Genomic DNA, 26793 nt, shown 5'->3' with positions numbered 1-26793 from the left:
CCAGATGGCTCGTCAAGCTCCACAGCTTTCTGCAACCGCGACTGTAGTGGCTGTAAAGTGGTAAACATTTGTGGCCAGGTTGGTAACGACTTGGTTGGTTACATTTGAAAGTATCTCGGCAGAAATGTTTAAGGAAATGAAACTGGTTTTCCGTAATAACTGCAACTCCATTCCGGCGGAGGCTGCATCGAAACATGGGGTACAATCGACCAACACTGCCCCGAGGAATCAACGAGGCCGCAAAGGGTTCCAGGTAGGTCCGACGGTGGCGAAGGCGACAAAGCCGGCAAACGGATATGCAGTCCTACCCCCTCACTGGCATGGCATAGCGGGGTCGGTGGCGATCTGAATATCAGGGTGTGTAGCACTTAAACGCTACAGTGCTTTACAGCAAGTTGAAAGCTGTTTCAACTTATGAGTGCCTTTGAAGTGTTCGCAGTTATTGTTTTGTTATTAGATACATAGAGCCCCTACAGATTTCCTTGGGAGGAAGGCAACAGAAGTGTATCTGAAAGTGCATTCTCGGTGTGTGCAGGTTGTTGATGCCACGGCCGTAGACGGCTGTAGTATCCGCGTCTTGGCAATTATGTAGGCACACCACAGTCCTAGGAGGCCGCCAGACCCGAGGTGATGCGACCCCAAATTAGATCGGCGATTTCCTGCCTCCTCACATCGATAGTCTGGTGACCCGAGGGGTGCCTCCCCTCTGCCGATCAGGGTAAGATGTTGCTTTTAAACGGTGCTCGAGGGCACATAGGTGGCTTATTAGGATTCTTTAGGAAGAAAATTGCATACTAATCTATACATATTACTCGAGGTATACGAGCGACACTAGGGTATAGGTGGTCAGGGGTCGGGTGCACGCCTTAGGTTGTAGGTTTGATTTTCCAGGTCTACTTGACCTCAACGTCGGTTTAAGCGATTCGGCGGATGTATTATACACTATCAATAGCTGCCGGGTAAGACGACGTGACCAATAATCATCACGGGACTATACGACCCCTGTGAGTCAGCTGTACGAGTGGCGATGGCTTAGCTCATCACCTATGTTAGCCCACAGAGGTCATATTGTGCCGATTCATACCACGCCGTCCGCTGCGCATTCAGTCGGCATAAGTAAATAGTCTTCGTACTCTATTTATATGCGAGTTCACTGTCGGTGGAGGAACAGAGTCTGGTAGCTTTTTATCAGCAGTATTATTAGGTCTCTCCAGAAGAAACCCCGTGCTTAAAACCGACACGCGGAACTTGGGCAACTTCTTCTTTCTTCCTTCTTTCTCTTTCTCGAGTTGCACTATTTACCCTTCCACCAGTCCTATCCTGCATCATGTTGCGCACACGATTCCCAACCGCCCATCATTTCACTGTCTCCCTGTTCGGGTGCCAATACCACGCCCCCTCGCCCGACGTGTCCAAGCGCGCCCTCATTCAGAAGTTCGACAAACTCGTTAAGGATGGGGCGCTCCACGTCGAGAAGCTCGAGCAGAACGACCTCCCCTCCAAAGTGTGGACGAGCCATTGGAAGTCCCCGCAGCACTTCAAGGCCTGGTGGGAAAGGCCCGAGGTCGCGGAGTTCTGGGCGGCCCTCCCCGACGACGCCGGCTTCTGGAGGGAGACGGTAAGCCTGCCTGCGACTCGGGCCATGTACGAGTCCAACGGGCGGGATCCCCACGGGTCCGCCCATTGTGGGGAGCTTATCCCTCTGACGGAGAAGATGGGCTGCTGGGGAGCCTATAGATCATGTAGTATGTTGGCCCCACGTTGTTTAAATAAACCCCCTTGACTCCGAGCTATTGAGAACTTAACAAATTGCTTCGAATACTATAGTGACCCAGGATACCCCCGATGACAAGTTCTCGTCTCCCCTCCCGGATCTCCCTGAGCCCAAGCCTCTGTCTGATAAGATCCGCCCTGGCCGCACCCGGATCACTAATTTCCCCGACAACATCTGCTTCATGGTCGAAGGCCGGGACGAAAGCGCGATGCCCCCGCGTGAGCGCGCCTATTGGGACGATGAATTCGACGACCTAGCCAAGCAGTGGATCACAAACGTCATGACCGCCGGCGCCGCCAAGGGTTTGGTCTCGGGTCGGGCCTGCCATGCGTTTGCCGATGGGAAACATCTCGGAGCGTCGCCTTTTTCCGACGGGAAGGGCGTGATTGAATGTGCCACTGCTACCTCCACCATACCGGAGACAGCAAGTAATGGCGGCATCCTGGTCGACCGGATCGGGCCAACCATAGTCCCCTTTCTCTACGTCGACAGCGTGGGGTTGCTGCTCGCCTTGTCCGTGACCTCGCTGCGCATGAAGTACTGGCAGCCCATCCTGATCGCGCAAGCACTACTCATCGTGATCTGCGTGTCCCTGGCCTTCTATTCCCGCATGCCCCGGTGGTGGGGCAAAGGCACTCCAGTGATAACCAACTGCCAGGGTAAAGGTGCTTCTGATGATAGTGGTTTCACTACAACAGCCAGTAGTTTTGCGAGCAGGTCGTCTTCTTCCTCTGCTCTCTTCCCCGGCCTCGACTACCCCCAGCAGAACCTGCTGCTCTTCTGGCTCGACCTGTCCCATATTGAACACCTCGCTCGATACGACAAAGTCCACGTCAAGCTGCGCCATAACTTCCTCGCCGCCTACGGACCGGGCGGCGTAATGGCAGGCGGCGACATACTGCTCTGGGTGGACATGGGCATCCTCAAGGGCGACGAGATGGACGCCGAGTATGTGGGCTGTTACGAGGGGTCTGGGTTTATGGCGTACGACCACGATGCCGCGTTCGAAAGTAGGAGAGATACGAAGTCGGCGGGATTGCCGGTGTTCTTTGATGAACCACGCGAGTCGAAGCCGATGGAGTAGTAGGTGAAATTAAAGTAATAGCACCGGATACCGGATCCACTATACGCACACCAAGATCAGCACCGCCCAAGTAGCTTCGGGGGTGGAACCGCCGCGCCACAGAAATACTGTGGGTGTCTGTAGATCGATAACGAAACCCCGGAATCACGCACGATCTTGACCATCTGCAGATCGATCCCATTCTTGGAGTTAGGCCGGACAATCCTGCCATTGCGTTCCCGGTAGTTGGGTCGAACCCCGGGGTATTCTGGAATACGGGGTTGGGCGACGCCAATCTACTGCGCGGCTCCCTCTACACTGTTTAGTACCGTTACTTGTTGTCCAGCTTGGTGGTCAAATTTTGGAATTTTGGGAGATCCGGGAGCTTCTGAACGGATTGAAGACATGTTTATTAATAACGGTAATAGTTTTTATACAACCATAATGCTCTTCTCACAGTGGAATTCTACCCAGATTATCAAACACTATAGTAACCCTGTTTTGTCCAGGCCACCAATCACTAGTAATTACATCGTGTTCTGCAGTTCCATAACCCTAACCCTGAACCCCAGCTTTCTCCAACCGCTGTCAAGGTTGCCTCCCAGCAGCCATCGAGCCATCGATGATAACCCTTTTGCCACTAAGCACTCCCCTTCCGCTTCTTCGGCACCCGAGCCAACCAGTACAGCGCAAACGTCGCCATGATATTGAACGCGACAAAGACGACAAAGTAACCCACATTGTTCCAGGGGCTAGCCGAGCCCACGTCCAGACTGCCGTACAAATACGAATCCGCATTGGTGACGGCGCAGTACTGGCAGTTATCGCTCGCCGTGGGGTTCAAAACGGCGCCATGGGCTATCTCTATGTACGGCGCGAAGTAGTCACGGCAAAGCGTGCCGTTGGGCGGGCTGACGACGAGCATCTGGACGGGCGAGCAGGTGATGTCGACGTGGGCTAGACCTGCGAGCGAGAGACCGTCGATTAGGTAGGTCAGGGGCGACACACGCCAGACGAATTTCCAGAAGCCTGGGAGTTCGTGGGGAGAGACCATGACACTAGGAGGCGTAAGTCAATATCGTAAGGAGGAAAAGGGGGTGAGAGCCCACTTACCCGCAGAACACGAGCGAGAACCAGAATAGTAGCGTCGCCGCCTGCACCGCACTCTCCTCATGCTCGATCCCCGCCGCCATGGCCTGCGAGAACGTGACGATCCAAAGCCCATACATCCAAATAATCATAAACGCGAGCCCCGCGCGCTCCGAGCTCCCGAAAGTCGGATCCGCGCTCCGCCACAGCCCCGTCGGGTAGAACCAGACGATGAACACGGGCACGGACGTGAGGGTCTGCCAGACGATCTCGGCCAGGATGTTGGAGGCCAGGAGGACGGTCCAGGAGTACGACTTGGACCGGCCCTCGCGCGACTCGTAGAGGGCCCGCGCCTCCATCAGGCGCGGGATCACCTGCTGGTCCACCGTGGCGAACATTTGCGAGAAGAGGAACATGGAGAAGATGAGGTTTTGGAGGCCTTGGACGTCGTGGCGGGTGTTTTGGAAGGAGAGGCCGTTGAAGAGGGCCTGTAGAGTGGTGTCAGTAGTTGCTGGTCGGTAAAGGGGATGGATAAGGGGATACTGACCACGCCGGTGCAGAGAGCAAGCTTTGAGAACACGTAGGTAGGGCTTCTCCAGTAGTCTTGGAAGATCCGTTTCGTCACTACCATGACTTGTGTCGTCCAGGACGCGGCGTACGCGTGCTTGTGCACAACCTCCCGCGTCGCTCCCGGAGCGTGTGTTCCGAGCTCCTCAAGATCACTCACGACCTGGGTTTTCTGCTGACTGGACGCCCATTTCTGCGCCCAATACTCGTCTGCAGGCAAGCCCTCGCCCTCCTTGGTGTTGTTGGCGTCGGACACCTCAAGCATCCACTCGGCCGGGTTAGCCTCGGGGTCACACTTCGCGGCGCCGTTCTCCTCGAAATAGGAGATCAGCTTCGATCCATCGTGTCCGATGTCTCCGAAGTAGATGCAGTGACCGTTCTTGTTGAGGAGTAAGACGCGGTCGAACATGCGGAAAAGCTGCGAGGATGGCTGATGGATGGTGCAGAGTACAGCTTGGCCGTTGTCGGCGAGTTTACGCAGCAGTGTACAGATGGACCAGGCCGTTTGACTGTCTAGTCCGGATGTAGGCTCGTCTAGTTCCAGTGTGTCAGCGCTACCTCCTGAGAACAATTGCTTCACCGGGTCACACTTACCTAAAAATAACAACAGCTCTGGTCTGGCCACCAACTCGACGCCGATGGTGAGCCGCTTGCGTTGCTCGATGTTCAGACCTATTTCGGAGATTCGTTAGCAACAATTCGGTAAAGGAGTAACCGAGAAGATGCAACCTACCATCTCCGGGCACACCGACAACAGCATCAGCATAAGTGTGCATATCCAACATCTGGATCACGGTATCGACATATTGCATCCTTTCTTCCTTCGAGGTGTTCGACTGCCGGAGCAAGGCGCTGAATTCCAATGCCTCCCGCACTGTTGCTGTTGGGAGATGCACGTCCTCTTGCTGGGCGTACCCAATCTTTCTCTGGAAACTGGCGTCTCGAGCATGCCCGTCTATGCAGACTTCGCCGCTTGGAACACCAAAGCTTGCACGATTTGCCAAAACGTCCAGAAGTGTGGTCTTGCCGGACCCGGTAACACCCTACATCGTTTGGTCAGCAGTCAGATCACCCCGGTGAGTGAGGATCTTTTCGCTTACCATAAGCGCGGTCAGAGTCCCTGGTTTGACCCACCCATCCAGGTCATCCAAGATCCTCTTAGTCCCGTGCGGTATCTTCACATCGTAGCTCAGGTGCCTCCAGTGAAACACCGACGACTGCTTCAAAATGGCTTGAGCGCCGGCCGACCCCTTGACCGCATCTGCCGAGCTCTGCTTGCTAACATCCTGGGCGAAGCCAACAGTTCCTTTGCCCTCGACGTCGTCTCGGACCACCTTCCGGCGACGAGAACGCTGGAAACGGAGGACATCACCCTTGGAACGTTCGGCGGGGATGAACTCGGCAGCGAGCAGGTGGAGAGCGCAGACGATGGCCGTCATGGCGAAGATGATGCCCAGGTTTCTTCATTGGTTAGCCTACCAGTTTCGGAAGCTGCAGTAGGTTTGATGTCTTACCGCCATAGATGCGAAGCGACGTATGTGTACTTCTCGCCGATATAAACATCCCCGGAGACATAAGTCTGTCCGGCCACAGCCCCCACAACCGGACAGATCTTGTTCCGCAGCTCGACCTCCCCGTAGGAAGGCCCATCGGGGACAACAGTCGTGCAAGGGTAATTGCGGTTCCGGAACTGTCATTCATGTTAGTGAAAATGAACGTAGTCACAGAAAGATTCAAAATTTACTTACCTCGTTGATCATCAGACTCTCATACGTATACGAGATCGGGTTGACATAGGGGAACCACTTTAACCATCCCACCATGTACGGCACCGGGACCACAAACCCCGCATAGATGCACGAGAGCAAAACCATGATGCACGTGGGCGCCGTGCTCTGCGCCATGGTGCGGGAGATGGAGCCCACCAGCCGGAACCACATGGACATGTTCAGCACCAGGACGAAGTTGAAGAGGAGCCAGATGAAGAAGGCGCCGGGGGTGCGTCGGAGGTTTGTCATGAAGTACAGAGTCACGTGGAACAGAGCCGCCGTGGCGAACTTGTTGGGGAGATCGCAGATCATGGACGAAGCTGCGTCGGTGAAGGGGTGGTAGAAGGCGTATCGATCGTGCTTCTCCACAATGGGACGCTGTGCCCACATGGTGAGGACCTATTTCCTTCGTCAGCGCGAGACCTAGCCGATCCACCAGATAGGGGTAGGCAGTAGTGTGTGTGTTATACCTCGAAAGCGGGAGAATAGGCAGTAACCAGCAGAGAGAAGAAGATGAGAATTGCACGGCGGTCCATGCTATCGGCAGTTTCGGGAAGCTTGTAGTACACGCTGCCGACTATTAACGCGAGGATGGCGTTGGCGACGACGGACCCGATCACCGGCCCAGGCTGGTTGCGGAGCCGCTGGGCACCTCTCTGTAGGCAGGTGAGGATCTGAAGGTAGATCGGGATGCTGTAAGTGGTGTTTGAAGATTGGGTTACCGAGACACTGGGAGACCCCTTAGACTCGGGCTTGTCCTTCAATTCCGAGCTGTCTGTGTCAGTTCCAAGTTTACCCGCCGACAGTAGGTGGCTCGTGTTGAAGTCACGGATGTCGGCGACGAGACGTTTGGCGTGGGCACTCTGTTTCCAAGCCTCGGCGAACTCGTCTGATGAGCGCGGGACTCGGTCACCGTATCCATCCCGGACAATCCTCTCGGCGGGATTGGTCAGGGAAGTCAAAAAGTCCGGCGTAGTTGCACGAGGGGGCCTTTGGAAACCAAGCTCGTGGAAGTATTCCGCAGCCTGGTTGACCGGACCAAAGTATATCTGACGACCTTCATACAACACCATGACCTTGTCAAATTTCTATGTGAGGAGGGTCAGCCATTCGCGTCACGTGGTTGGGCGACCCCCATGGGAGGCAACAACTCACCTCGTATATGGACTCGGACGCCTGATAAATGCTCATGACCGCCGTACTGTGCAGCTCATCCGTCGACCGCCTTAGCACATCGACAAACTTGAGCGCCGTCGAGCTGTCGAGCCCGCGCGTGCTGTTGTCCCAGCACTGCAGCTGCGCGCCCCCGACGAGCGCCTCGGCGATGCTCGTGCGCCGCTTCTCGCCGCCGCTGACGCCGCGCAGGACCGCGCTGCCGATCCACGTGTCGTACGCGCCGTCGAGCCCGAACAGCGCAGCCGTGTCCCGCGCCTTCTGCCGCGCGACGGTCCAGCGCGTCGTCGAGCCCTTCTCGCGCGCGGCGGCCGCGAAGGCGAGGGTGTCGCCCACGCTCAGTTCGGCGAAGTGCACGTCGAGCTCGGCGAGGTAGATGCTTTCGCCCTTGAAGGTGCGGTGCATGTCATGGTGGGAGATGCCTACAGCATCGCGTCAGTTCTCCGTCGATATGCAGTTCTCATACGGGGCGTGTCTCTCTCATACCTTGGTAATTGAATTGACTTTCCGAGTCAATCGAGATCCCATGCGTATCCCCCGACAACGCCTTCAGAAAGGTCGTGCACCCGCTGCCGGGCCGGCCGAGGACGAGCAGCATCTCGCCGTCGCGCACGAGGCCCTGGAAATCCCGGAGGATCTGGACCCTGGTGTCGCGGGGCCGGCGGGAGAGCAGGCTAGCGGCCCAGCGGGGGAGCAGGAGGGCGTAGGACGCGATGGTGTGCTGGAAACGGACCGATGTGTCGAAGCCGGAGACGTGCAACGAAGAGAAGGAGACGCCGAAGCGCAGACGGGGGCGCGATTGCATCTGCGCCAGCCAGGCGTTGAGAGAGGACTCTCGGGTGGCTGTCGTTTCTTCCGCCATTGTCGCTGCTGCGGTTTGCTGCTGCTGTCTACAACAAACGGTGTGTGAAGGTTGTTCACTCAAGCAGACTCAAGAGACATGCCAAAATCTTCAATTGTCAATGGCTGCGCTGCGAGGCAGAACAAAGGCAGTGAGTGCCAATAAGGTCAAGCCAGCCGGAGGAACTGTTCTCTTCGCCAAGGGAAGGGATGGATCAATTGGCGTTCAGCCACTCACCGTTAGCCGTTGGACGCCCGTCCTACCTTCGTTTTGACGAGATTGCCTTCATCTGCCGGGCGAATGGATTTTGGGAGGTGCTGGATAGAGCCACCCCTGGGTTTGCGCACATCCGATACGGGGAGAGACCCCTTGCCCTGGCTTGCATCTTGGTGTGGTTGCACGACAGCTCTCTATTGGATGGGGGCCAATTAAAACGAATATACACCCAAGTAGATTTGTCCGAATCTGACCACCCCCCATGCATGTCAGATTCAGGCAAACATGGGTGTGATTGGCTGTTGATTATCAGGGCCGCGCCCGGGAAGGATCGTTACCCCAGGTGCCAGCCAGGCAGGCAGCCAGAGACCGGATAGAGGTCTCAATTTGTGACAAACCGCACATATGTCTTGGAAGAAAACCAGAATCAGACGAGAGTATGGTCCCCTCGTCGGACTTGGCTTACTCTTCCCAGAACCGCAGCAGCAGCACCCTGCTTGGCATGCATGCCGCGCCGTCTATTTTGGGCTGTGCCACATTGTCGGGAGGATTTTCCGCTCCCGCCTCTCCAACTCTCTTTTCTTTTTCTTCGCACCCGCGCCTGAATAACATCGTCCTGGGGAGCTGTTGCCTTGGCCAGGTTGACTGATCATCCCACGCTGATGCCACTTTGAGGTGCTCACGTAAGATTTCCCTACCCGCCCCGACTGCCGTAGTAGTAAGAGGTATATCCTCACGTCAGATTTTGCCCCGGTCCTTCTCCCTTTCGGTGACTTGTGCCGGAGGATGACGGTGGCGTTCGGCACAACAGGCTTGCCACATCGTGTAGTTTAGCGAGCTAAGCGAAGTCGACCAACAGGGGATTATGATCCATGATAGTATGCCCAAGGCTGCCAGGACCAACAGCCCTATGGGCATGTGAGGCAACCACTGAAAACTTTGGCCAAGCCATTTCCAATGTCACTTGAGCACGACATGAGTGTGCCAAGCCGTGTAATGTTATACATGGCTGAACAATAACGTCGTTTCCCAACGGTTTTGTCATAACAGTGTAATGGGCTTGTACAATGATCGGATAGTCTAAAGTTAATCGTTACAACACTGGTTTCACAGGGCATCGATACGGTACATGTATTTTGATAGTCACAATCGTGTAGGACACGGGAGCTTAAGAGAAAATACATATTCGATTTGTAGACTATCTTAGAACATGAGGCCAACTCCTTTGGTTTGGATGCCAGCCAGTGCTATGTCCAATAGTTCAATCTCTTACTCAAGGCTTCTTCTCCGAAGGCGGCGAAGAGGGCTCGTTAGAATCGTACTTGATATCCACCGTCTTGTGCACATTCAACCCCCTCGGATCCTCCTGGTTCAACGCCCGGGGCGGCGCCTCGATATCGACCGTAGCGCCGCTGTTCAGCAGCCAAGTGTCGCTCATGTCGACGTAGCCCGCGGCGTTGGGGTTGCCGGGGGCACCTCCGCCGCGTCGCTGCTGCTTGGGGACGTTTCCCTGCTCCGCCCGGTCCGGGGCCGGTTGGGGTTCATCTTGTCTTCCGGAGTCGGCCGCCAGGTCGGACTTGCTGTGGCCGTGCCCGCTGAGCCGGAGCGACGAGCGGAGGCTGCGCATGATGCGCGAGTCCAGGACATGGACGCGCATGAAGCTGGCGACGGCGGGGGTCGAGCAGACTAGCAGGGCGACGTTCATCTCGACGAGGCTAGTTGGGTATGTTAGTGCCTGTAGGAACCTACAAGGGTGAAAAGTGGGTTGAAAGTACTTACTTGCAAGTCAAGAGGATACCAGTGTTGAGTGTCAAATCCGGATTACCCTGGATAGACTTGGACCTGTAAACGAGTGACACGATGCTGGCGACAACACCCCTGAACGCACCAGTCAGTCAGCTTGGATGAACCCCCACAAGAGTAAGGGTGAAAGGCTATTTCAACTTACAGGCCACCAACAGCGAACAGGGCGACAAGTTGGATTTTCTTCTTGAGCGCCAGCTTAAGCCTCGAGATCGGGGGCAGCGGCAGGATGAAGATGTAGATATCCAACAAGGTGCCGACCACACCCTGGGCGACGCCCCACTTCAGGGGGAAGATGACGGTGCCGACGACCTTGACCAAGAGCTCGTCCCAGGTCTCTCCGGCATGCGGCGCGGCGAAGTACGACAGGGTGCCGACACTCGACCCGTACATGAGGAAGGTGATGGCGATGCCAACCCATATGGCAATGCGGTTGGAACGCGACACGGTGAAGATGCGAAGATACAGGAGCAGCGTGGCCGTCTTGGAGAAGAAGAGACTGAAGCAGAAAACGATCTGCCAGACGTAGGATATCTGGAAGAGAGGGACGGAAGCTATGTGTTAGCCTCTGATCACGAAGCCATCTAAATGCAATGCGACAGAACGTACCTGCTCCCATTTCCCATTGAGCCAACATATAGGCAGGTTCCATTGATGACGGAAGTACTTGGCCCCTGAAAGCAACAACCGTCAGCTAGGTGGTTCTCCTATCCCCCTTTTGCGAGGATGAATCAAGTAGCAACTTACAGACAATCATAGTCACCGCGATGGCAATGTTGCCAACGATAGCCAGAAACACGAAGGCTGGATTAGGCATGTTAGTCATCCGGTTCCATCAGTACGACGTGGTTGGTTGCATCGCCACGTGGGCGGAGAGACTTACCGTCGCTCACCGTGAGCTTGCGGATGTTGTTCAACAGTCTGCATATCCCAAAAACGGCAGCGATGGTAGTGGTAATGACGGATATGGTGATGACGACCACCCTCAACCCCGGGTCGTTGAAGTTGGGGATCACGCCCGGCGGGGGTTGGCCCGACGGTATCTGGCACAGGTCCGTACCGGGCGGGAAGAGATCGGCGAGAGAAGCCATGATCGGTTGCTTAGAAAGCTAGCAAAGGTAGCTTTAACGGAGCCGCAGAGGATCGATGCAAGACGTGTGCGCACACGTGTAAGGCCACCAAAGCTTACGACGACTTCACGATATCTATATACCGCGGATTAAAAAAGAAAGCCGGGAAAACGTGGTGGAAGGAAGAAATGGGGAGATGGTTGGGGATACATATTTCCCACGTGTTCAACTAAGCAGAAGATTTCTCCCGAGATGTTCGGGACCTTGGTATTGGGACACCTTCTTCTTCCGAATCTGACCTTCGACGCTGACAAGCCCCCAAAATCTTACACACCTCGAAGTCTTACACACCATACACACACAAACACATACACCATCGTATGTTGGAACCAAGGTGGCCGCAGGAAGGGGCCGCAGACAGAGGGCTGCAGCTTCGACGATGCAGCTGCTGGAACCGATGGGGTTGCAATGGACCAAAAATAGAAAGCAGTCGGTTTACTGCTTGCTCACAACCTGGCAACATCATGCAGACGTTGATGGACTGCTGTGGCCAACAGCTTCGGAGGAATTCAATGCATCATTGCTGGATTGCCCCGGTCCTTGAAAGGAAAGCAGGCTCCGACGCTCCTGAATGCATTGGCTGTAGCCGCCGATCGAGCGGGGAGTTGGGCGGTATACTCTGAGTAATTGGCCCGGCTAAACGACCGGGGGTTGCTGCCGTGCGCTGCAGATAGCTGCGCCGCCACGACCCAAAATCTTACTTGCAGCAAGGCGGGTGGTGGTGAGTGGTCAGCAGTTTGGGGTCTCAGCCTAGATAGAGAGTCAGTTGGTGGGCATTATCCCGCACCCTCACCGGCTCGGACCTGAGTCCTGTTGGGGGGCCGCGGGTCCGTCTGGGGCCCCATTTTCTCGAAGGATTGGTTTGTATGCGAGGAGTTATCGTAAAAGAGAAGATGGTAGAGTTTCAATCGTTCCCAATGAGGCCAGGTCAGCCCATAACTGCAACTGGGCAGCAGCTTGGGCTTACCTCATCCGTGCATAGAATTCGCTGACTGCATGAAGAAATGACGTGGTTGATTGGCTGGTTGGACCACGATGCATCAATGCCAGGCAAACAGCAGGATGGCTGATTGAAGTAACCCCCAGCCACGGCATGATCTGGCCCTGATTTGCCCTGGAGCTAAACGAAGAGCGGCCGCATGTAACGCCGTCCAGCGTAAGTAGGTAAGTATGCATGTAGCTGATAAGACCTGTCCAGCTGCCCAGATGGGATGGGATGGGATGGGATGGGATTACAGCTACCCCGTAGGGCAGTCGGGAGCCGTTTCATGGGGCTTGGGATCGCACCAGATTTCCCCGTTGACTCAGAACGTTAACTGCACACTGTGTGCGCCTCACACAGGGTAAATTGATTACTCATTTCGAAGCTGAGGCGAGATTCCATGTGCGCAAACAGATTGATCACATGTGAAGCTGACAGCGAACACGGCGAATCGAAGCAAAATCAAGCGCTCTGCATAGGCGATTGGTGGATGGTGTGGTGTGAAATGCAGTGGATTTTATTAGGCCGAGACAGTTACGGGTTCTTCTGGTGTCTGGGTTTCTGGGGGTGGATAAAAATATAAACAGACCAAGTCTCTGAAGCCATCGCGCTAGTCCTTTTCCGCCCAAGTCACTCAAGCCTCACCCAGGTCCTCAGCCACAATGTTAATCCCCCGCCCGCGTGTCCGAGAAAACAACGCGCCATTCCTTGTCGTCGCGCGGGCGCAATTCGACAAAGACATCAGTCTTGGGCAGGGGACAAGCACGATCCATGACCATGTCCTTCTTCGGCTCCTTCCATTCGCCCGTGACGGGTCGCACGTCGAATCGCGCAAGCACCAGCGCCAGGAAGGCCAACGCCTCGGTGCTGGCAAAGTGGCGTCCGGGGCAGAGCACGTGACCACTGCCGAACCCGCGGAAGGCGGCAGCGGGACGGCGCGTGCTGGCATCCTTCGCGCTGGACTTGAGGAAGCGCTTGTGGTTGAACTGGCCCACCGTGGGGCCCCAGAGCGACTGGTCCGAGTGGATCACGGCGTTGGGCATCATGACCACACCACCTTTCTTCAGGAGGAACTGGTCGTCCACCATGGTGTCCTCCTGCACGATGCGCGCCGCGATGCTGATGCCGTGGTAGCGCAGCACCTCCTGCCAAGTCGACAGAAGGATCGGACATTCCGTTCTCACCTCAGCAAGATCGATCGTGTGCTTGCCATTCGCGTCGGTACGTACCAGCTTGGCCACCTCGGCCCGGCAGTCGGCGAACACAACGGGATCGGCAAGAACCTGCCACACCAGCCAGAATACGGTGGGTGCGGTATTGACTACGCCGCCTGCGACTTGTCCAATCTCACAGTGGGCTGTATCTATAGTGTCCAGTCCAAACGCGGCGTTGTGCTTCTCGCGAAGCTTGACCAGCAAGGACCCTTCAAGATGGCCGTCTCCCTTGAAGTACTGGGTGAACTCCTTGACCATCTGGTCAAGCGCCTTCAGGCTCTTCCTGGCAAACACGCCGGGGAACACATCCATCAGCAATGCCATGATGCCCTCCTCGAACTCGAACCAAGCCTTCTCGTTCTTGGGATCGCGGAACGGGTTGTGAGGGCCGTACGACGCGTCCATGGTGGCGGAGAAGATCTCGTGCCGGATCCAGTGAAACAGGTTGACAGCTTTCGGACGCTCAGACGCAATCTTGTCAAAGGACGCGGCAAAGTTGCCCACAGCGGCGCGGTTGAGCGCATCCAGGCCAGGACCGGGGGCGGCAGCCGGCGCGAACGCTCGGGGAAGCTGCGCAGGTAACCCTCCTCGGCGACGGTGTCCTTCTTGATCTTGGCCATGCCCGACTCGCCCACGCCCATGGCCTTTTCGCAAGCGCGAACCTGGATGGGGGCGAACGCCACCGTCAAGATGTGGCGGTCGATACGCTGAATCAGCGACAGCGAGTTGACAACGTAGATTGGCGGCCCCGGCACACACAAGGTGTAGATGGGCAACTTAAGCGAGTCTCTATCTCTCGTAATACGCGTCAGAATAACTGTTTCACAACCCAATGCTTATGAGACTTATTTGCCTACCTCAGCCGGATATAATAGCCACCCTTCTCGACAAGCATGCCAATGAGAGGACTGATGAAGGGAATTGTGCCGATAACAGCTTTGGGCTCCCGCGGATCGCGGAGGAACACTGCCAACGCCCGGAGGAAGGCATACGCCGCCACGACGCCGGCCGCGGCCAATGCAAGAGTAGAGGGCATTTTGGAGCTGATCTGCGGCTTGGAGTAAAGGATTGAATTGAAGGAGAAAGATTGAGGACAGGAGATCAAACTTTGGAAGCTGCACCGCGCATCGGCTGAAGAAAATTCCAAGTGATACAGTTGGACCATCCCTTACTTGTAAGATTGGGCGTCGGGGTAACGGGTAGCCAGTGCCGCGCAGCAACAGTGATGTGTTGACAAAGGAAATTCCGGTTGCACTGTCTCAGCACTGCCCCCCGCACTGTTGGGGGCCGAAGCGAGATAGGGAGGAGAGGGGTGTTGATAGGCGAACCCCTGGCTCAAACACGAATATACAAAAAACGCACTAAATGCTGACATGCTGACAGATGATACGTACTCCGGCACCCCAGTCCGCATCCTTCAGCCCCCCAAGGCTGGGCACACCCTCACGATATAGCTTCCGGGCGGGTAGATAGCATTCTGCGCCGTATCAGCATCTGCCTTGCGATGTACCGACCGGAGGCGTCTGACACATCCTCGCCCACTGATTATTGTATCTTTTTCTGGTAATCAGCGCGAGACCTTCCATGGGATTACTGTTGGCTCGCTGTGGAGATAACGCCGAGGAGCACATGACAAAACGAGCTGCACACGGCGCTGCTCCTCGACTGCGTCATGTATCATGTTAGGACTCAACTGCCATGTTGGTCTTACGGGTGCCTGGCCTGGGGAGATAGTCCGGGAGGCCCTGCCCAGCCCCAGCACGGGATGGCATGATAAAAGACCGTTCCTCTTCACCAAGATCTTCCCCCAGGTCCAGATTCCCCTTTTCCTTCCCGGTGCTAAGTCAGTCAGCAAGCACCAACACCAGCGGCAAAGATGACGATGTCCACTTTTCTTCATCAGCATGTGTCCCTGGATGACCTCCCGTTCAGGGACAGCACCCACAACTACCTCTTCCTAGGAGGTGTTGGACTCCTTAGTCTGCTCCTGCTCAACTACACTTATCTCGTGTTAGCTTATCATCGTGCTCACTCGAAAGAGAACAAGACCAATGGCCAATTACCGCCGCACTACCCTTTCTTCCTCCCCTTCTTCGGGCCCCTATTGCAGATCTGGTGGGACCATGGCGGGTTTGCCCACCGTGTATCGTGAGTCTATCGGAGTTTCCTATGAGATATCTCTCTGGTGTACCTAGTAATTCTAACAAAATCGCCTAGATCATATGCCGGGAAGCTCACTTCCAACCGGTTCTCGGTCTTTGGCCACACGTTCTACAACTTCCAAGATCGAGAGACCATTGAAAAGCTGTTCAAACACCCGGCCCTGTCCAGCTCCATCAACATGTACAGCTACGTGAACTCGTACTTGCTGGGTACCCCCAACTACGCCATGGGCGTTTACCGAGCTGACGACTCGGGTCCCTTCCCCCACCCCCATGCCAAGAGCAGCGTGTTACCCCATAACCGCATCGACCACATCACGCACCACAGCGTGTTCCGCGGCCTGACCGGTCCCGGGCTCCAGCCCTCGGGCCTCCGCTTCGCCCAGAACCTCCACCGTCGGCTGGACGAGCTGGACATCCCCGAGGACTGGGTCCACAAGCCCGACTTCACCACCTTCTTCCGCGAGGTGGTCGGCGCCGCCGCCCTCGAAGCCATCCTCGGGCCGGCCATGCTGCGCCTGAACCCGACGTTCGTCAAGGACATCTTCAAGTTCGACCACATGTTCCCCACCTTCGGCCCGGGGCTGCCGCGCTTCATGATGCCCGAGTCGTACAGCTTCCGCGACGGCCTCGTCCAGCAGTTCAAGAACTGGTACAAGCACGCGCGGAAGAACTACGACGCCTCCCAGACGTTTGCAGATGGCGATGGGGACCCATGGTGGGGATCTACCATGATGCGGCTCCGGCAGGATTCTATCAAGGGCGCGGACAATCAGGACGACGAGTCTCTTGCTCGAGTTGATCTCGGCCTGGCCTGGGCGTAAGTGCTACCCCTATCACACCGTCGCCCCGCCCCCTAAAGAACATCAAGCTGACACAGGAAATATCATCACAGGATTATCGGAAACGTCGTGACAAGCTCCATGTTCTCCGCCTTCCACGTCTTCAAAGACAAAGATCTCCTCTCCCGCGTGCAGCAAGAACTAACCGAGCACGTCGGCCCCGACGGCACCCTGAAAGACGTCGACCCGCACAAGCTCGGCAAGGACGCGACCCTGCTCCTGTCCGTGTACGCCGAGACGCTCCGCAAGTACATCAAGGTGTACTCGGTCTACAGCACACCCCACGAGGACGTCGACCTGGGCAAGTGGGTCCTGCCCAAGGGCGAGCTCGCCATCCTCAACTCGGACCCCTGCCACCGCGACGAGAACTTCTGGAACACCCGCAACGGCCGCCACCCGCTCGACGGGTTCTGGGCCGAGCGCTTCATCGTGGATCCGCAGGACCCGGATAGCGGGCCCATCAACCGCGCGTGCCGGCAGAAGGCGCTGCCGCAGGAGAAGTTGGCGAGTGGGAAGCCGTTCTTCTCTACGGAAGGGTGCGACGGGGCCTGGATCCCTTACGGAGGTATGCTTTTACTCTCTTCTAAACGCTTGCCTAGTGACTCTGAACTAACCTCTTGAATTCCAACAGGTGGCTTCTCAATGTGTCCTGGTCGCTTCCTCGCAAAGAACATTATTGTTTACTCTAGTGCGGTTCTGGCAAGCAAGTTTGACATAGATATTGAGCCAGACACGATCGCCTTTACCAAGAAGAGGTACGGCATGGGTGTGGAAGATTTGGCAGGACCAATACCTTTCCGGATCAGGAAGAGAGCGACGTCGCCGAAATGATTACTGAAGGCTCTGTCGGATGGTCATTGATACAATATATAAATAGTTGTAGCGAATAGTTTTGACATTATATGCGACCTCGAGTCATTCTATACGTATTCCATCCATATAGCTGTCGTCTTTTTCACACAAAAATTTCCCATTTTCGCGGTTGGCGCACGCGATATTCTTCACTTGCGAATCCCAAATGCATGATCGGCTCGCCATCCTCCTGTGCCGCCACCTTTCCGGCCAAGGACGGAGGAAGAACCATAGCTCCCCAACGTAGCTTACCCCTGGACACTTCCTTGAGGTACTCCGCGTCATCCTGGCCATCCATGGAAGATGCATCATCGCTGGAAACCCGCAACGGGGTCGGTACGTGGCAAGCCGCTGATAGCACCAGCGAGTTCGTGCCCCCGCGAATCATCGAGGTTTTCAGCCTGCGGCACCTGAAGAAGAGCAGCGATATGGCAAAGACGCTGCTGACGACTAGCGCTATCATCATTGCCATGGCCGAAACTCCTACGGTTACTGCGGCATTCTCGGAGACACCGATGCTGCTCTTGTCGCCACCGAATGAGTCTTCCAGGCCAGTGTCTTCAACATCGTGAGTAGGAGCATCCTCAAAAGCCAAGTTACAGGACTGGGAAGAGCTTACCACCTTCAATAATCGATAAAAACAGAGAATTTGAGAAGAGCCAATGCATAATCGTACTCATCGCAATCAGAGGTACGCTGTATCTATACGGAAGTTGAAGTCTGTAAGTGGATATCTGTTCTCCAATCGGGTATGAGACACGTAAGGGCTTAAAAGACTGCGCGTAAGAGTTCCATTCCTGCTCGACTTGTAGCTGCGTATAGAGTCTGTTGATCGTAAGGTAGCAATATGAAAGTATGAGCTGTGGCATGTTGGCGAACAATAGTGTACCTATGAAGGTAGGGTGTTGACCCAGGAAGCCAAAGTGTACACCTCCTTCCGATGGTCCGAAGGTACCATTACTAGCAAGTCTGTTAGTAACCACTCTATCACAGTATGGCAGAATATTGTTCTTTCGGCTTACTTGTCGTCCGATAGAGACAGCATAACACAAATTAGGAGGCCCAAAAGTAATAAAAAGATGGGGTAGTAGACTTGAACCCACACTCGACGTGAAACGGCCGAATTGAGCCTGCGAGAGTTACCTTGCCAGCGGCGCGGCTTAGTCAGAAAGGCTGCATCATAATCTCCAATAGCTGTGTAATCCTTTCGATTCGCGTATTCGAGAGATTGACTATCACTCAGAGACAGTGTTGACACTCCAAGCGTGACTGGGTCTGGTGATGAGATGAAGGACTCAATAGCATCACCAGGAGTAACAAACGATGTATGGTTTAGTTTCCATACTAGGAAGCTACATATGGCAACCTTCGTAATAACACAAGCCAGGACGATGAGGAGTAAAAGACTGCTAATCCGGACCTGGCAAGTCTCGATTGGTTCCGCTAAGCAATGGCGAATGTTTAGGGTCCTTAATTTTGCTCTGTATCCGTATGCCAACTCGTTTGTCACAGTAGATCCGTTCTGACCATCATTTATGAAAGAAACTTCTCTCACGTCGCTCGGGATGTTGCTAATGGTTGGCTGTGAAGTATTCATACCAAGAAGCCTCCAGCAACTGTGGTCGAAGGTGCCGCCACTGTTCCTCTGATGGTAGGTCCTGCATGATGCCCATGACCACAGTGAATTCACGTCCAAGGGTGGTACGATTGCGTCCCATACTTTAGATAGATTCGATTTTGGGTCGAAGTCGTAAACATCAGTCCGCTGCCAGCCCCTATGGTCCGTGGTTCCGGTGTCGACGATTATAATCAGGTTTTTGTACTGCGTGCGAAACTTGGCAGCTCGGTACTCAGCCATACACTCCTGAGCCTCGAGAGTGGCCCAATGGGCACCCACTTGAGAGATTTCTCTGGTGATTTGCCGTACAGTACTGGTTGTGTTCCAGTAGTCTGTCAAGTCGATGTTGTTGCCGTAACCATGAACAGCTCCCAGCACAATTGATTTCGTGCGGTTAGACATCGTGGTAGAGTTGTCCTGACATGGAGAAGACGCTCCTGATGGCGTCAGGCTAGCCCCTGGAAGCCAATATCTTCCACCATGTGCAAATTCGTCCGTTGCTATTGTGAGATTCCAGAACTGGCCTTCGTAAGTTGTCTCGAAGATCGCGCTGTTGAAGAGCAGGTGTGTTGGAACGGTGCTACATAGCAACAGCGCCCAGCATACTTGCTTGAACCTCGACAGAGATGGCAGATTTCGCATTGACTGTAGTCCGATATCCAAAGACCTAAGTTGCGCGTGAGCTAGGTCAATCTCAGGTCGAGAGGGCGAGGTGACGATTTGCATGAAGAAGTTGGAGGATGACAGAATGCCTGTGGAGATGATGTTCAGAAAAAGATGCAGGATGGTATTGAGTGTCCCAGTGTCCTTGCATAGACCACGGTGTATTAGTGTTGTGTTTAATGACGAGGTGATTTGCTGCTTTGACCATGATATGCAAAGGATGATGAGGAGCACCAAGCCACATGCTAAAGCAAGGAGGATGTTGTATGTACCGGTACGCCGCCAGCCACGACCAGAGATGCTCCCGAACGCGGCCATATTAGATATAACGATTATGGCAATGCGAAAGAAAGTCAATGGGGAACCGTGTAATAGCAGATGTAGGTGCGATTTTGAATGATTGAGTTTGTCTTCGTATTGTTATCAACACAGGCCAGTTTATGTCCAATGTTTTGCGGGAATACCTAAGCACATTCGGGGCCACTGTGCAGGGTATACTATAGACAAAGCAATGAGAACCACTCCAGGCGTCTTGGGCTTTCCCTGATTTCGGTCAGCACTAAGTAACTTTGGGTAATACTGCCTCAAGTCATACCCTGTCTAAATTTTATCATTGGTATAATCAGTAACGCCACAGGTATCGTGAGTATCTATTATTACCACCATGACGCGTCACGAAGCCTCGGCGCAGGTAGAAGCCCATCAAACGTCAGATTTACTGCTGTGATACATCACGATAAAACAGGGCGCTTATTTGTGCAGAATTATTGGTTAGTCCTTTAACTTGATCAATTACAAGTCTTGTTTCGCAAGGGGGTTTTTCAAATTACGTACTCGTATATTCCGAATCGATCAAAACCTTGGCAATTTGCTTCCATCTTTACGTGACATTTCTAGACTGCCGAGTGTATTCCACTTCCATACTTCAGCAGTATACCAATCATACACAACTGTAAACAATAGACTCTCCTATTGAGACTCACATCGTACTTGCAACTCTCCCTTCCGACTATGACTACTGCTGCATCCTACATATTGCAGCTAAGCCATCTTCACGGAAAATCCAAGCACCAACGTCAGAGAAGGCACATGAATCCGTCAGATCAGATGCATTTCGAATTACTGAGCAGTAGAGATCACATTCCAGATACTGCACTTAGAATATCAAGGGATGCATCTCCAAATCATTTTAGCAGTTTAGCTGACCGCAGGTCCGGCCAAGCGACCCCATCTACGACGTCTAATAGCATCCCGAGAAAGTCTGTCACTTCTGCCGAAAGAAACTTTGGCGTATACTGCGTTTGGCAATATCACTCTTCATACTATGTATTGCGATTCCCTTCTTCCTTTTTTCGACATGGCCTGGGTAAGCCCAGTTATTGTCTCCCTCCTTAGAACTACGGTATTGACGATCTATAGATCGGGCTTTTACTACTTTTAGCTTCTTGGGATATTTTTCGAATGCTTTATTAATTTTATCCGCGGGCACCAGGATTCCATCTCGAGGTGTTTCTAACAACGGAGATTTGCATGTGCGCGATTAGCATTGTTCTCATTGCCATTAAAATGAGTACCTACATTGGGACGCAGGTTTACCTTCGAGGACTTTTAATGTTCATTGTATTGATATGCATAGTGTAAGTCACACATTCATGCCAATTGCGAAACCCACCGCTCATTTTACCTTGGTAGCTTGCTCAGTGTCGGTATTAGCCTACACCACGCCTTCCTTTATCCAAAGCGCCTCCGACAAAGGCGAAAGTACTTCAACGCGAATGCCCGACTCGGCTTTGCCGCCGATGGCGCCCTTGTCGCTGTTTACATGAGTGACACGATAGACCCACGTAGGTTGTCCGTGGACTCTCTGCAAGGCCGGACGGAACAGGAGCTGGGCTTGACAGGATCTCATTCACGGACGTCTACCCATGATACACCTCATAGTCCACAGCTGAATTATGTGGCAAGAGGCCAAAATGAAGTGACGTGGAATTATACATAGGGGGCACTCGGTGACAGCACTATTGAAACTCCGAGCATCATCAGCGAAAAAGGATGAATAAAATCGGCTACTATGAACAGGAGATATAGGGGTAGTATTGGTATAATGTACATAATGCAATACAAACATGGGGTGATTAGTCTGGGATATACATTTTCCACGAAACTGAACTTCTGCTAGCTGCCATATTTTTTTCAACTGTTTCACTCCACCCCTTGCTCAAGTGGACTAATAAAGAGACCGGCCACTGATATAATCCCCTGGCATCTATTTCTTCCTACCATGCAGTGTCATATTATACGTAGCAGTATCATGTTGGCAAAACGGAAAAATCAAAACTAAAGCCCGAAACCAGATCGGAGCGTTGATTCCGGGTTTTCGGCTGTTTTGGGATCCCCGAAGTCTGGAGTATGTTCCAACGAGACAGGGCGGTCCACAGGATCTAAGAAGAGAAGGACCGAAACGGAACTCACATAGTAAGCCTGTGGCTTCTAGACTCTCGTCCGACTTGTGTCACCCTACTATTACTGTTCAAACGCGGCCGTGGTGTTTCAGCAAGTCCGATATCACTTGCTTCAACTTAAACATGAACATCTGAGCAGCCGCCACATGACTTCCGGGTCGCCGCAACCGTCACTTGGCGGACTTTGGCTGTTTTTCATCTTAGACCGAAACAATTTGTCAAATGAGCCGGCCCCCGTGAAGCTTAACCCCCTTTTGAGGAGGCGTCAAGATTGTTTCGAGCTTCGTTTCGAAACAAACACGCTTTGGCTTCAGCACAACAATTAAGGCGCCACGTGGACTTTTGAGAAACATCCGATGAACCTTGCCTTTGAGAGGCCTCACCTCGGAATCGCATGCTGATGACTGCATTTGGCCAATTGAGTGAGGGTCTAGGCTCTTGGAAGGCAGCTATATTTCGCCATGGAGTTTCGAAGAACAGGGCTATACCATTTGACCATCTTCTACACAATGTCAAAATAATAACTAATACCACCGCGTTCAAGTCGCAGCCGTCGAAGTCATTGGTACGCAAGAACGATATACGACTGCATCTTCCCCTTGGGCAATATGCGTGCTGGCAAAGCCCTTGCCTATGCCATTTGTGCTGTGCACATGCATATCCAGCATTCAGTGTGTTTGGGCCCGATTGAATGTGTATGTTCAGCAACCTGGCAGGTCATCTTTTGCAGTTAGGATCGACGCTAACTACTCACCAGGAATCCGGAGTTATAAGAGGTGCTGGGTAAGAGGATACATGTCTACTTCATGGTTGAGTACAAAACACAGTGGTTCTGACAAGCCGCAGGGAGTGTGATGGATTAGATCGGGATGCTCCAGGACCGAGCAGCAGGGTGAGCGGCATCGCCCGCAGGCGCGCTGGTGCCGAAGTTGGTGCCCTCGTCGCAGACGTTGGGGGTCAGCTGAATGGCATCGTGAACGGGCTGCTTGGAGCAGCTACCCCCTCGTCATCCACATCGTCTCCCACGAAGATAACGACCGTGAAGACCACGAGCAAGGTCACTGTCACGAGTGCGGTGACAGTCACAGTGCCTGAGCCTCCGCCACCCGCCAAGACACCGGCTCCCCCGCCACCACCACCGACAAGCATCGTCGACAGTCCCGAGCTTACCACCCAAGCTCCTCAAAACGATCCAGCCGTAACTCCGGTAGCACCGCCTGCGACACTTACGTCAGTTTCGGAACCGCCTCCGCCAACACCACAGCAGCCTCAGCCGCCTCTCAATCCACCGCAGAAAGAACCAGAGGCTCCTGTACCGTCGCCCACGCCTATGCTCAGCTCTAGCCTTTGCTTGGAAATCTCGGTTGATGTGTGCGTTGGTATTTGATATACTATGGTCATTGTCATCATGAAACCTGTTATTAGACTGAGCACGAATGGACGACACCCTTTTTGTAGATAATACCAGAGAAGACCATCCACTGCTACAGGCAACAATTTTCAACGTTCTAAGCCCCCTCTTACACAGATGCTATCTCTTCAGGGTCTCTTTGAACATCAGACTCATCTCTGCAAGGATGACAACAGGTGTGAGTGGCATCTAATACCGTGAACGTCAGGAACCATATCGTATCGCGGTGGCGCTTATGAGGAATTGTCATGGCAAACCGTTCATAATACCGGCCCACACAGCCCGATAGAAACACCAGACTAGTTAGATCTTCTTCATTGATGGGGGCAGCAAACGTAATACCCTCCAGTTGGCCAGTTTGCAGTGTACGGCCATCGAGTGAGTATTTGCAACTGCACTCGTCAGATAAGGCCAAGCGAGAGAACAAGCTCCTTATGATAGGCCGCCGGCGGCAAGACCTTACGCCCGCGCAGTTCCGCGACCACTACGAGAACGTGCACATCCCGCTCATGCGGAACCTGACGAGCGCTACTACGTGCGGCGCGACGATGTTAACGATAGCAACGGCAACGGCAACGGCACCTCCTTTCCGGCGGCGGTCGACTACGACGCCGTCGCCATCCTGATGTACCGGGACAATGCGCACTTTGACGCCAATTGGGCCTTCTTCGAGGACCCCGAGACCAGCAAGATCATCGCGGCCGACGGGGCCGAGTTTTCGGGGTGGACCAAGGGCGTATTCCTGCAGTGAAGTGAATGGTGGTAGGTGGAGAGACACGGCATCGTCGGGATTTGGAGATGATTGATTTAGGCTGCATTCGGGGAGCGATTGATTCCTTTTGGATTGGATTGGGGTTGAATTGACAGCGCCTCCGATGGACCTCGGCCGATTCAGTCGCTTTCCCCTCACTGTCTGCAATATGCACGTCTCCCACTTGGCATTGCAACATACGCGCATCCATAAGAAGACGATGAGTCTCCATCGGTATCTCATAGAACCTGGTCGTTGAAGAGAAAATGCCACCCCGCTGAGCTGAGCTATCAAAAATGTCTCGAATCTATGCGCACCGCGATCCGTACTTCGCCGAACTGGAGATGCCGGCGGTCGATCTTCTCACATTACTATTTGGTCAGTAGATGATAATGACCAATAAACAGCAATAAGTAGCTTGACGTTGATAACCTGTGCAAGATTCCGAACACTCCCTCGCGAAGGACGCCTCCGTCGTGCACGTAGAGGCGGCCAACCCGGCCAACAAGCTCACCAAGGCCGAGCTCCGGAGCTTCATCGAGCAAGTCGCCCATGGCCTGCGCACCAATTACGGAATCGGCGCCAACGGCCCCAGCGAAGATGTCGTCACCGTGGTCGGGTTCGGCCAGATCCTGATGCCTGCCGTGTTCTACGGGGTCATCGCGGCAGGCGGGGTATTCTCCGCTGCGAGCCCTTCTTCCACAGGTAGAGTGTTCACCCCTTATGATACTGTTCGCATCAACGAGAATCTGAACGGGCTGACTGCGAGCGCCCCTGAGCAGTGTCGGAATTAGCTCGGCAGATCAGTCAGGCGAAGTCGGGCCTGGTCATCTGCGGTAGTGAGCACATTGATGTGGCCACCAAAGCAGCAGCCCAGTGCAACCTGCCGGCCCGCAACGTATTGGTATTGGACTCGACCTTGCAGTCTGCACAGCGTCGCAGGCCAGGTCGAGGCAATCACGGATTCACGTTTACCATGGAACAGAGTCACGGACCGACAGGCGCTCAGGGATAGTCTCATCGTCATCCTGTGGTCCAGCGGGACCACGGGGCTGCCCAAAGGTGTGATGCTATCGCACCAGAACCTCGTGGCCGAGACGATCATAACCTCGGTCTACAATCGGAAATGGGCTATGGAGCAGATCGAGAAAGGGGTGGCCATACCCCCGTTGAGTATCGCACTTTAGCGCACCTACCTACGAGCCACATCGCCGGTCTCTGGGGGTACTTCGTCGGGGCACTGTACGCCGGTGGGACAGTCTACGTACGCTCCATCTCCTTAACCCCACTCCATCAGGCTGCCAGCAACATGTCTCTCGCTAACCCTATGAGATAGTGGATGCGCAAGTACAACTGGCCCGACTTGCTCCGGTACGCCAAGGAATTTAAGATCACAGCGTTCTACACGGTCCCCTCCATCTACCTGCGCATGAGCAAGGCACCCGAAGTAACGGACCAATTCTCCTGGCTCGCGGGCGCCGTGACGGGCGCGGCCCCCATGGACGGCAAGCTCCAGCAGTCGGCGAACAAGAAGCTCGGGGGCGGAAGCGGGGCAACCGCGGCAGCAGCAGATGCTCGGCCAGACGTGGGGGCTGAGCGAGACGACGGGGGCGGTGACGGCAGTCCCGGCGGGCGAGAGCGACGATACGGGCTCCATCGGCTCCATCTTGCCGACCATCCAGCTCCGACTGGTTGACGAAGACTTCCGGGATGTCGAGCCGGGCCGAGAAGGGGAGCTGGTGATCAAGGGGCCCGTCGTGACACGAGGCTACTACAGAAACCCGAGCGCGACTAGAGACGCGTTCCGCGATGGTTGGTTCTGCTCTGGCGATATTGGCGTTATGCGAAATGGCAAGTTCTACGTCGTAGACAGGAAGAAGGTGAGCCCCCCAACCATCAATGAGACCTGCAAAGAACGCCGCTACTGACGTAGTTCGTAAACACCAGGAGCTCCTAAAGTACAAGGGGTTGCAGGTGGCACCCGCCGAGATCGAGGGTCTGCTGGTCGAGCACTCACTCATCAAGGAGGCCGCCGTGATCGGGCTGCCAGACCCGTCCGCGGGGGACCTCCCGTGCGCCTTCGTGGTGCCCGAAGAAGGCGGATCACTGACTACAGCAGACGTTAAGAAGTACGTGGCGGACCGGATGGCTCCCCATAATCAGCTGAGAGGCGGCGTGCTGTTTGTGGACGAGATACCCAAGAACGCGATCGGGAAGCTGCTGAGAAGAGAGCTGCGAGAACGAGCAAAGAAGGAGATGGGTGTGGCACAAGGAGCCAAATTATAGGCGACGGAACCTTGCCTGTACATAGAAGTAATGGAATCGACGCTGTAACAGCGTTGGTGAGAGAAAGGGATGGCTTTATCTCATACCAGCCCTGCTTGCTTGCTGCCTTCAGGTCGTGGTCGGAA

At 54.4% G+C, this 26793-nt stretch overlaps 8 protein-coding genes across 8 annotated transcripts; 4 read left to right on the top strand and 4 right to left on the bottom strand.

Moving 5' to 3' along the window:
* Window positions 1–1327: 1327 nt before the first annotated feature.
* PG997_006460 (uncharacterized protein) lies at window positions 1328–2858 on the top strand (the record flags this gene model as incomplete). The annotated part of the gene is made up of 2 exons (XM_066810775.1): window positions 1328–1745; window positions 1828–2858. 2 exons carry the CDS (start codon window positions 1328–1330, stop codon window positions 2856–2858), a joined length of 1449 nt encoding a protein of 482 aa, XP_066669698.1.
* A 619-nt stretch (window positions 2859–3477) lies between these two features.
* Window positions 3478–8297, bottom strand: PG997_006459 (ABC multidrug transporter; the record flags this gene model as incomplete). Its single annotated transcript, XM_066810774.1, has 11 exons — window positions 3478–3895; window positions 3951–4414; window positions 4474–5027; window positions 5088–5165; window positions 5227–5536; window positions 5594–5954; window positions 6008–6183; window positions 6242–6661; window positions 6733–7350; window positions 7418–7857; window positions 7922–8297. The coding sequence occupies 11 exons, from the start codon at window positions 8295–8297 to the stop codon at window positions 3478–3480; spliced, it is 4215 nt and encodes a 1404-aa protein (XP_066669697.1).
* A 1468-nt stretch (window positions 8298–9765) lies between these two features.
* Window positions 9766–11386, bottom strand: PG997_006458 (uncharacterized protein; the record flags this gene model as incomplete). The annotated part of the gene is made up of 6 exons (XM_066810773.1): window positions 9766–10207; window positions 10272–10370; window positions 10441–10811; window positions 10905–10969; window positions 11043–11099; window positions 11179–11386. The coding sequence occupies 6 exons, from the start codon at window positions 11384–11386 to the stop codon at window positions 9766–9768; spliced, it is 1242 nt and encodes a 413-aa protein (XP_066669696.1).
* A 1686-nt stretch (window positions 11387–13072) lies between these two features.
* PG997_006457 (cytochrome P450) lies at window positions 13073–14657 on the bottom strand (the record flags this gene model as incomplete). Its single annotated transcript, XM_066810772.1, has 3 exons — window positions 13073–14181; window positions 14205–14410; window positions 14479–14657. 3 exons carry the CDS (start codon window positions 14655–14657, stop codon window positions 13073–13075), a joined length of 1494 nt encoding a protein of 497 aa, XP_066669695.1.
* An 840-nt stretch (window positions 14658–15497) lies between these two features.
* On the top strand, window positions 15498–17456 carry PG997_006456 (cytochrome P450; the record flags this gene model as incomplete). Its single annotated transcript, XM_066810771.1, has 4 exons — window positions 15498–15769; window positions 15839–16603; window positions 16679–17190; window positions 17257–17456. The coding sequence occupies 4 exons, from the start codon at window positions 15498–15500 to the stop codon at window positions 17454–17456; spliced, it is 1749 nt and encodes a 582-aa protein (XP_066669694.1).
* Window positions 17457–17580: 124 nt separating this feature from the next.
* On the bottom strand, window positions 17581–20076 carry PG997_006455 (uncharacterized protein; the record flags this gene model as incomplete). Its single annotated transcript, XM_066810770.1, has 3 exons — window positions 17581–18035; window positions 18097–18437; window positions 18500–20076. 3 exons carry the CDS (start codon window positions 20074–20076, stop codon window positions 17581–17583), a joined length of 2373 nt encoding a protein of 790 aa, XP_066669693.1.
* A 3013-nt stretch (window positions 20077–23089) lies between these two features.
* On the top strand, window positions 23090–24382 carry PG997_006454 (HypE protein; the record flags this gene model as incomplete). Its single annotated transcript, XM_066810769.1, has 2 exons — window positions 23090–23112; window positions 24073–24382. The coding sequence occupies 2 exons, from the start codon at window positions 23090–23092 to the stop codon at window positions 24380–24382; spliced, it is 333 nt and encodes a 110-aa protein (XP_066669692.1).
* Window positions 24383–24678: 296 nt separating this feature from the next.
* On the top strand, window positions 24679–26668 carry PG997_006453 (uncharacterized protein; the record flags this gene model as incomplete). The annotated part of the gene is given in 8 exon segments (XM_066810768.1): window positions 24679–24760; window positions 24824–25087; window positions 25165–25258; window positions 25308–25555; window positions 25570–25646; window positions 25719–25780; window positions 25902–26262; window positions 26297–26668. 8 exon segments carry the CDS (start codon window positions 24679–24681, stop codon window positions 26666–26668), a joined length of 1560 nt encoding a protein of 519 aa, XP_066669691.1.
* Between the last annotated feature and the right edge of the window lie 125 nt (window positions 26669–26793).

This window comes from Apiospora hydei (genome assembly GCF_038363865.1).
Source record: "Apiospora hydei strain CBS 114990 chromosome Unknown utg000005l_segment0_segment0, whole genome shotgun sequence".
Taxonomy (NCBI): Eukaryota; Fungi; Ascomycota; class Sordariomycetes; order Amphisphaeriales; family Apiosporaceae; genus Apiospora; species Apiospora hydei.
The sequence above is the reverse complement of the archived record's forward strand: the minus strand, read 5'-3'. Positions and strand labels throughout refer to the sequence as shown.